Below are 10,128 nucleotides of genomic sequence, written 5' to 3' on the forward strand. Positions count from 1 at the left end.
TTGGGAGATGGGGAAGTGCAACGAGACCTGGGTGTCCTTGTGCACCAGTCGCTGAAGGTAAGCATGCAGGTGCAGCAGGCGGTTAAGAAGGCAAATGGTATGTTGGCCTTCGTAGTGAGAGGGTTTGAGTACAGGAACAAGGATGTCTTGCTGCAGTTATACAGGGTCTTGGTGAGACCACACCTTGAGTATTGCGTGCAGTTTTGGTCACCTTGTCTGAGGAAGGATGTTCTTGCCATGGAAGGCGTCCAGCGAAGATTCACCAGGCTGATACCTGGGATGGCAGAAATGACGTATGAGGAGAGATTGGGTCGATTTGACTTGTTCTCGCTGGAGTTTAGAAGAATGAGAGGGGATCTCATTGACACTTATAAAATTCTGGCAGGGCTGCACACACTAGATGCAGGAAGGATGGTCCCGATGGTCGGGGAATCCAGAACCAGGAGTCACAGTCTAAGGATAAGGGGTAGGCCTTTTAGGACAGAAATGAGGAGGAATTTCTTCACCCAGAGAGTGGTGAACCTGTGGAATTCTCTACCACAGAAGGCAGTAGAGGCCAATTCATTAAATATATTCAAGAAGAAGTTGGATATATTTCTTAAGGCTAAAGGGATCAAGGGATATGGGCAGAAAGCACGGACCGAGTACTGAACTTGGATGATCAGCCATGATTGCATTGAATGGCGGAGCAGGCTCAAGGGGCCGAATGGCCTACTCCTGCTCCTATCTTCTATGTTTCTATCTCTTATGTGGGACCTTATCGAAAGCCTTCTGAAAGTCCAAATGCACCACATGCACTGGTTCTCCCTTATTTATTTTACCAGTTACATCCTAAAAAAATTCCAGTAGATTAGTCAAGCACGATTTACCTTTTGTAAATCCATGTTGACTTTGTCCGATCCTGTCACTGTTTTCCAAGTGCTCTGCTATTACGTCTTTTATAATGGACTCTAGCATTTTCCCCACTACCGATGTCAGGCTTACTGGCCTGTAATTCCCCATTTTCTCTCTACCACCTTTTTTGAACAGTGGGGTAACATTAGCTGCCCGCCAATCCATGGGTACTGTTCCAGAGTCTATGGAATTTTGGAAGATGACCAGCAATGCATCTACTATTTCTAGGGCCACTTCCTTAAGTACCCTAGGATGTAGATTATCTTCTATGTTTCTATGCATTCAATCTTTCCTTGTAGCTGAAATTCTCTAGTCCTGGCAACATCCTTGTAAATCTCCCGTCTCGAGCAGTCACATCTTTCCTGCAATGGGGCGAGCAGAACCGCACGCAGCACTCTAGCCGGTGGCCTAACTGGTGTTTTGTACAGTTCAAGCAGAACCTCCCTGCTCTTACATGATACAGAAAGAGAGAGGCACTACCCCTTTAAATACCTGGGGGGCACCCATTCCCCTTTAAATGGCCAAGCAATTGTTTATGTTGAAAAGGGGCCGTAGTCCCCTTTGACTCACCCCCTCACCCACCACAAATAATCACAAGAGAGAGAGAGGAGGAAGAATGCTGGTCTTTGTCCCTTTAAAAGTGGCTGCCCACCAAAATGTTCACAGCACCAGGGCTCTTTGTTCTGGATAAAAATCGAAAAGAGAAAAGGTTCACTTATTTTTAAATCAATGCAGTTAATGAACAGCCTTGCAATAAAGGTAATGCAAAGGAATAAACACTCACAAGCTGGGTTTTTTCCACCCCCCTTCTCTTTAACAGCTCCTGCAGACAATGAAAGCAGGAAAGCGGCCTGCAGCCCACCGAGATCCCGCCTCCCTCCCTCGCCGCCATTGGTTGGAGGACCGTCAGCTCGCCCGGTCCTCCCAGCGTTTTCCGCGCTCCTGATTGGCGGGTGCCTAGCGTCAATCAACCCCCCCTCCGCTTACGCGCTGACGCCAGCACGCAACGCCCAGGGGTCGGTTGGATCGGCGCACGCCACCGCAAGATAAAAAAAGACACTCCACACAAATGAGGAAAAACAAAAATAATAATCGCACTTTAGAGGGGAGGAGGTTGGGGTAATTAATGAGTGTTTTCAATTTGTTTCGCAAAAAAAATTTTTTGAAAAGCTTCCCAACGGTGCGAGGCGGGCTGCGCATGCGCGCCAGCCAGCCTTTGTCTCCCCCACGTGGGCCGGGGACCGGACACGCCCACTTGCCTTCCCCTGCACCAATCACAGCGCGGGCAGGCGCAACACCAGGCTGCCAGTGCGCCTGCGCGGCGCCTACACGGAAGGCCGGGCCCGGGGAAGAGGCGGAATCAACGGCCGGGGTAAAGTCAAGTGTTGGGGAACCGATTTAAATCGAGGTGAGGGGGGAGCGGAGAGCGAGATTATAAAGTAAAAGACGAGAAAAACCAAACCTGAGAGTCGGGCGGGACCTCCGCGTACACCGAATGGAGCGGATTGAACCGCGCGGGGTGGCGGATTGAGCCGGAGCAATGTGATTCTGACTGACGGGAGCTCCGACCAATAGAAAGAGGGCTGAGCTGGGAGGACTGAACTGGGCGGCCTGGTCCTCCAGTCGGCGGCGCGGCAAGGGGGCGGGGCCTCCTCCAGCTCAGGTGCGCTGGGGCCGATTGTGACGCGCTGTCCCCAGGTGAGAGCAGCTCAGTCAGCACAGAGCTGGGGTTGGAATCTGGGAGAGGGGCCGCAGGCAGCGGGCCTGGCAAAGGGGCACAAGCTTCCCAATACAAGCTGCTTTCAAATGCACAATTGTTTCCTACACACAGCCTGGGTCACTCTGCAAAAAAAAACTTTAACAATTCATCATAACTCCCCTGCTTTAGGAGAGGCGTAGAGTGCAAAAGCAAGGAAGTTATGATGAAACTGTGTAAAAGACTGGAGTCAGCTGTGGCTCAGCGGATAGCAGAGTCAGAAGGTTGTGGGTTCAAATCCCGCTCCAGGGACTTGAGCACATAAAGCGAGGCTGACACTCCAGTGCAGTGCCGAGGGAGTGCCGCACTGTCGGAGGGTCAGTACTGAGCGAGTGCTGCACTGTCAGAGGGACAGTACTGAAGGAGCGCCGCACTGTCGGAGGGGCAGTACTGAGGGAGCGCCGCACTGTCGGAGGGGCAGTACTGAGGGAGCGCCGCACTGTTAGAGGGGCAGTACTGAGGGAGCACCGCACTGTCGGAGGGGCAGTGCTGAGGGAGTGCCGCACTGTCGGAGGGGCAGTGCTGAGGGAGTGCCGCACTGTCGGAGGGACAGTACTGAGGGAGCGCCACACTGTCGGAGGGGCAGTACTGCGGGAGCGCCACACTTTCGGTGGAAGCAATGCTGTGGGAGTGCTGCATTGTCGGAGGGGCAGTAATGAAGGAGCGCTGCAGTGTTGGAGGTGCCGTCCTACGGATGAGACATTAAACTGAGGCCGCCGTCTGCCACCTCAGGTGGATGTAAAAGATCCCGTGGTGCTATTTCTAAGAAGTTATCCTCGGTGTTTTGAGCCCAATATTTATTCCTCAATCAACATGACGAAAAAACAGATTATCTGGTCATTATCATTTTGCTGTTTGTGGGAGCTTGCTGTGCATAAATTGGCTGGCGTGTTTCCCACATTACAGCAGTTACTACACTTGAAAAGTACTTCATTGGCTGTAAAGCGCTTTGGGACGTCCGGTGGTCGTGAAAGGCAGTTAAGAAGGGAAATGGTATGCTGGACTTCATTACAAGAAGATTTGAATACAGGAGTAAAAAAGTCTTACTCCAATTATATCTTCTTCTTTCTACTTAGGCAGTCCCTCGGAACCGAGGATGACTTGCTTCCACATTAAAAATGAGTTCTCAGGTGTAAGGGTAAACCGGGAGAGCTTCTTCTCCCCGAGACGGACCCTCTGATATAAAGGGTCGACTGGATCCATGTTTATCTGTAATTTAAACAGAGATCTGGTCGTTTTCCGAGCTCTTTCCCCTGGAGGAGAGGGTAGAATGGGGGTCTTTAGTGTTAAATGGTTTCACCTGGGTCCATTGCTTCCATCGCATACCCATCAGTTCCTGTAGACAATCACACGTATCACTTGTCATTAATACAGTACATGGCCCCATCCAACGGGCCCCATTCCCTTTCTTCCGATAACTTGCGTCATTACTTGACCTATTCTGGGCAACTCGTCTGGTTTAAGTCCAGCATTCTGCCTTTCTAGATCTTTAATCTGTTGTTGGTTCCTTACTTCTTTATTTAGTGCTTGTACCTCCTGATTTAGTTGTACTAAGTATCGCCTTAATCTATCTTGCACTGGTCCTGGTTCTCCCACCCCTCCAGCCAAATCCTCTGGTAGTCTCATAGCTCGTCCTGTCATTAATTCATCGGGGGTCAGTCCGGTCGTTCGTCCTGGGGTGGCTCGCAGCCTCATTAGTATGCTGGGTAATAATTCCGACCATCCCTTCCCTGTTTCTTGGATGGCTTTTGTCAGCGCATTTTTCAGTGTCCTATTCATTCTTTCTACCATCCCCGAGCTCTGGGGGTGATATGGTATGTGATATTTTTGTGTCACATGTGGCAGCTTACAGATTTCTTTCATTATTTTACCGGTGAAATGAGTGCCGTTGTCTGAGTCAATTTGCAGAGGCACTCCACTCTCGCTATCTACTTTGTCCAGACCCCTCTTGATTTTGAACACCTCTATCGGGCCTGTGGACAATGTGACCCGTCCATCGGAGCTGATTGAGCATGGTCAGAACTTCGATGCTGGGGATGTTGGCCTGAACACTGACGTTGGTGCGCCTATCCTGCCAATGGATTTGCAGGATCTTGTGGAGGCAGCGTTGGTGCTACCTCTCCAGTGCTTTGAAGTGCCTGCTGTACATGGTCCATGGCTCTGAGGCATACAGCAGGGCAGGTATCACTGCTGCCCTGTAGACCATGAGCTTAGTGCCGGGTTTGAGGTCCTGGTCTTCAAACACTCTCTTCCTCAGGCGACCGAAGGCTGCACTGGCACACTGAAGGCGGTGTTGGACTTCGTCGTCGACGTCTGCCCTTGTTGGCCGTAGGCTCCCGAGGTATGGAAAGTGGTCCACGTTGTCCAAGGCCGGGGGCAGCACTGTGTGGCGGGGGCAGGTTGGTAGAGGACCTTTGTCTTATGGATGTTTAGTGTAAGGCCTATGCTCTCGTATGCTTCGGTGAAGGTGTTGACGATGGTTTGGAGTTCGACCTCCGAGTGAGCGCAGACGCAAGCATCGTCTGCATACTGTAATTCGACGACAGAGGATGGGACAACCTTGGATCTGGACTGGAGGCGACGGAGGTTGAACAGTTTCCCGTTTGTTCTGTAAATTAGCTCCACTCCAGTGGGGAGCTTACTGAGGGTGAGATGGAGCATTGCAGCAAGGAATATTAATAAGAGCGTTGGTGCGATGACACAGCCTCGCACAGCCAGCCATACCCTCTCTTTGCCCCTCGTATTTTCTTTTTCACTTCTCCTCTGAACTTTCTATATTTAGCCTGATTCTCAGATGTATTCTCGACCTGACATCTGTCATACACGCTCTTTTTCTGCTTCATCTTACTCTCTATCTTTTTCGTCATCCAGGGAGCTCTGACTTTAGTTGCCCTACATTTCCCCTTAGTGGGAATGTACCTCGACTGTACCTGAATTATTTCCTCTTTAAAGGCAGCCCATTGTTCCTCTACAGTTTTTCCTGCCAATCTTTGATTCCAATTTACGCGGGCCAGATCCATTCTCATCCCACTGAAATTGGCCTTGCCCCACAGTGCAGTGGATGCGCTCTAGACTGCACTCTTTCCTCCCCCCCCCCCCCCCCCGAGGTGTCGTCACCCTCACCGGGATTCAGCACTGAAAACCAGTTTGAGAGCGCTGCACTCCCGGGGGATTCCTGCACTGCCTCGCCTCCTCAAACCCTGCTGGGCGGCCACTCGGTTAAATTGCATAGAAACATAGTAGATAGGAGCAGGAGTCGGCCATTCGGCCCCTCGAGCCTGCTCCGCCATTCAATGAGATCATGGCTGATCATCCAAATTCAGTACCCTGTCCCTGCCTTCTCCCCATATCCCTTGATCCCTTTAGCCTTAAGAAATATATATAACTGCTTCTTGAATATATTTAATGAATTGGCCTCAACTGCCTTCTGTGGTAGAGAATTCCACAGTTTCACCACTCTCTGGGTGAAGAAATTCCTCCTCATCTCTGTCCTAAATGGCTTACCCCTTATCCTTAGACTGTGACCCCCTGGTTCTGGACTCCCCGGCCATCGGGATCATTCTTCCCGCATCTAGTCTGTCTAGTCCTGTTAGAATTTTATAAGTTTCAATAAGATCCCATCTCATTCTTCTAAACTCCAGTGAGTACAAGCCCAATCGACCCAATCTCTCCTCATACGTCATTCCTGCCATCCCAATTCCCACGAACTCTCTGTGGCTGCGGGGTGACCACCTCCTGGAACGTGCGCTCCAGGAAACTCTCAGCCTCCCGTCTGCCCGGCAGTGACTCCAGCCGCTCCCCAAGCTCAGAGACCCTGAGCTCGAGTTCCAGCCACGGGAGGCGCTTCCTGCACACGCGGTTCACCAGGACACGTGAAGCATCCTGGAGTTCCCGCATGGCACAGGAATTGCAGCCATCGGTCCCATCGTTTGGTTTAAAATCTGTCTACTTAAGCTATAGATATATCTGATGTGAGGTTAGTGTCCCCTTACCCCTGTTTATTATTCAATCAGTGATTGCCCCTTTGCCAGGCCCGCTGCCTGTGGCCCCTCTCCCAGATTCCAGCCCCAGCTCTGCGCTGCCTGCGGCCCCTCTCCCAGATTCCAGCTCCAGCTCTGTGCTGCCTGCGGCCCCTCTCCCAGATTCCAGCTCCAGCTCTGTGCTGACGGAGCTGCTCTCACCTGGGGACAGCAACTGGAGCCTGAAAATCAGCTTCACTGCCCCTGGGCTGGGAAAGAGCGACATGAAACAACATTCTCCCTCTTACTACTTTCTACACTCCTTTTACAGGGTTTTAGAAATGGAGCATTTACAGACAGGAAGCTCAAACCAAACACCACGTGAAGATCTGACAGAGTCACTCGATTCATCAGAACCTGAATATCATCGGCCTTTGCACATGGAAGGAGAGAGCAGCGATCGCAGCACAGACAAACCGCACACGTGTTCCGTGTGTGGACTCGCCTTCAGCCGATTGCCTGACCTGGCGAGACACGTGCACCGTCACACCGGGGAGAAACCGGGTAAAGGTGGGGACAGCGGGAAGAGATTCAGTTCCCCATCTGCGTCAGATGTTCATCGGAGCAGTCACACCGGGGACAGTCCATTCACCTGCTCCGTGTGTGGGAAGGGATTTGTTCATCCATCCCACCTGCTGAGACACCAGCAAGCTCACTCTGATGAGAGAGCGTTTAAATGTTCTGACTGCGGGAAGAGTTTTAAAAGCTCCGGGGTTCTGAAGGAACACCAGCGAGTTCACACTGGGGAGAGGCCATTTCCCTGCTCTGTGTGTGGGAAGGGATTCTCTGTTTCATCCAAATTGCTGAGACACCAGCTTGTTCACACTGATGAGAGAGCCTTTAAATGTTCTGTGTGTCAAAAGAGTTTTAAATACGCCGGGGACCTGAAGCGACACCATCTTGTTCACACTGATGAGAGACCATTTACATGTTCTGACTGTGGGAAGAGCTTTAAAAGCTCTGGGGCTCTGACCAGACACCAGCAAGTTCACACTGGGGAGAGGCAGTTCACCTGCTCTGTGTGTGGAAAGGGATTCTTGCAGTCCACCAACCTGCTGGCACACCAGCTTGTTCACACTGGGGAGAGAGCGTTTACATGTTCTGACTGTGGGAAGAGCTTTAAAAGCTCTGGGGCTCTGACCACACACCAGCAAGTTCACACTGGGGAGAAGCAGTTCACCTGCTCTGTGTGTGGGAAGGGATTCTTGCAGTCCACCAACCTGCTGAGACACCAGCTTGTTCACACTGATGAGAGAGCGTTTACATGTTCTGACTGTGGGAAGAGCTTTAAATGCTCCGGGGCTCTGACCAGACACCAGCTTGTTCACACTGATGAGAAATCATTTAAATGTTCTGACTGTGGGAAGAGCTTTAAAAGATCCGGGGACCTGAAGCAACACCAGCGAGTTCACACTGATGAGAGAGCGTTTACATGTTCTGACTGTGGGAAGAGCTTTAAAAGCTCCAATGACCTGCTGAGACACCAGCGAGTTCACACTGTTCTGTAGCGCAGGGTCCTGTAGACAGCTGGGGTGACAGGAACGTGGAATGGATGAATTTTATAAATTCTTGTACTGCTGTTTAATCTTTCAATCTGTGGTGCTGATGATTCCCTTGATTTGACTGTTAATGTTATTTTTGTTTTTCTCCTTATCACAGGCAATTGCCTATTAAAAGTCAACCATCACAACCAATAAAACCTGTAACATAACAAAAAAAAGTTTAAAAGAAACTTAAATGAAATTAAAATTCTATTTTCGGTGGTGATGATGCACGCCAGTCCCTCCGGTACCCACCAGTTACGGAAGGCCTCGAGCGCGCCGGTGGACTGTTCATGTTATTACATTGAATGTACAGCACAGAAACAGGCCATTCGGCCCAACTGGTCCATGCCAGGGTTTATGCTCCACACGAGCCTCCTCCGACATATCCTCCTATGTTTATCTGGCTTCGTCTTAAATACATCTATTCCATTCACCTCAACTACTCCCTGTGGTAGCGAGTTCCACATTCTCATCACTCACTGGGTAAAGAAGTTTCTCCTGAATTCCCTCCTGGATTTATTAATGACTATTATATTGATGGCCCCATAACTATGATGAGATTCTGTTAATCTGACCAGTATGTTGTTGTACTTTGTCTTTTTCTGATGAATGAAACATTACTGAGCCCCTGTACCCGTGTTATGGGATGAAGTGCCAGACAAGTGAAGGCACAACGTCTGGGTGTGAATCTAATAATAACCTCACGGACCATATAGGTGTGATAACCAGACAGGCTTGTGGTTATAGTCTGGTCACAGATGGACTAAATTCCCTGAATTAGCAAGAGTTCAGGAGGCGGTCAACAGACGGGTCCAAACATAAGAACATAAGAAGTAGGAGCAGGAGTAGGCCATACGGCCCCTTGGGCCTGCTCCGCCATTCAATAGGATCATGGCTGATCCGAACCTAGACTCACGTCCACTTCCCTGCCCTCTCCCCGTAACCCCTAATTCCCTTATCAGTTAGGAAACTGTCTATCTCTGTTTTAAATTTATTTAATGTCGCAGCTTCCACAGCTCTGGGGTAGCAAATTCCATAGATTTACTACCCTCCGAGTGAAGAAGTTTCTCCTCATCTCAGTTTTGAAAGGGCAGCCCCTTATTCTAAGATTATGCCCCCTAGTTCGAGTCTCACCCCTCAGTGGAAACATCCTCACCGCATCCACCCGATCAAGCCCCCTCACAATCTTATATGTTTCGATAAGATCGCCTCTCATTCTTCTGAATTCCAATGAGTAGAGGCCCAACCGACTCAACCTTTCCTCATAAGTTAACACCCTCATCTCCGGAATCAACCAAGTGACCCTTCTCTGAACTACTGCGAGAGCAAGTATATGTTTTCTTAAATATGGAAAGCAAAACTGTACGCAGTATTCCAGGTGTGGCCTCACCAGTACCCTGTATAACTGAAGCAAGACTTCCCTGCTTTTATACTCCATCCCCCTTGCAATAAAAGCCAAGATTCCATTGGCCTTCCTGATCACCTGCTGTACCTGCATACTAACCTTCTGTGTTTCATGCACCAGGACCCCCAGATCCCTTTGTACTGTTGCACTTTGCAGTTTTTTTTCCATTTAGATAATAACTTGCTCTTTGATTTTTTCTGCCAAAGTGCATAACCTCACACTTTCCAACATTATACTCCATCTGCCAAATTTCTGCCCACTCACTTAGCCTGTCTATGTCCTTTTGCAGGTTTTTTATGTCCTCCTCACTCACTGCTTTCCCTCCCATCTTTGTATTGTTGGCAAATTTGGATACGTTGCACTTGGTCCCCTCCTCCAAATCGTTAATATAGATTGTAAAGAGTTGGGGTCCCAGCACTGACCCCTGCGGAACACCACCAGCTACTGATTGCCAACCCGAGAACGAACCATTTATCCCAACTCTCTGTTTTCTGTTAGATAGCCAATCTT

The 10,128-nt window shown here is 49.9% G+C and overlaps 1 protein-coding gene across 1 annotated transcript in view; it reads left to right on the plus strand.

Moving 5' to 3' along the window:
- Window positions 1-8,363, plus strand: part of LOC147084068 (uncharacterized) — a 77,387-nt gene extending 69,024 nt beyond the window's left edge. The window contains exon 3 of the mRNA XM_085979889.1: window positions 7,059-8,363. Coding sequence (XP_085836015.1) covers window positions 7,059-8,177 — 1,119 coding nt within the window. The 3' untranslated portion in view covers window positions 8,178-8,363. The remainder of the gene's footprint in view (window positions 1-7,058) is intronic.
- The last annotated feature ends 1,765 nt before the right edge of the window (window positions 8,364-10,128 follow it).

Source organism: Somniosus microcephalus, unplaced genomic scaffold (assembly GCF_052327205.1).
Source record: "Somniosus microcephalus isolate GS21.2 unplaced genomic scaffold, FLI_Smic_1.0 scaffold2, whole genome shotgun sequence".
In the NCBI taxonomy this organism is placed as follows: domain Eukaryota; kingdom Metazoa; phylum Chordata; class Chondrichthyes; order Squaliformes; family Somniosidae; genus Somniosus; species Somniosus microcephalus.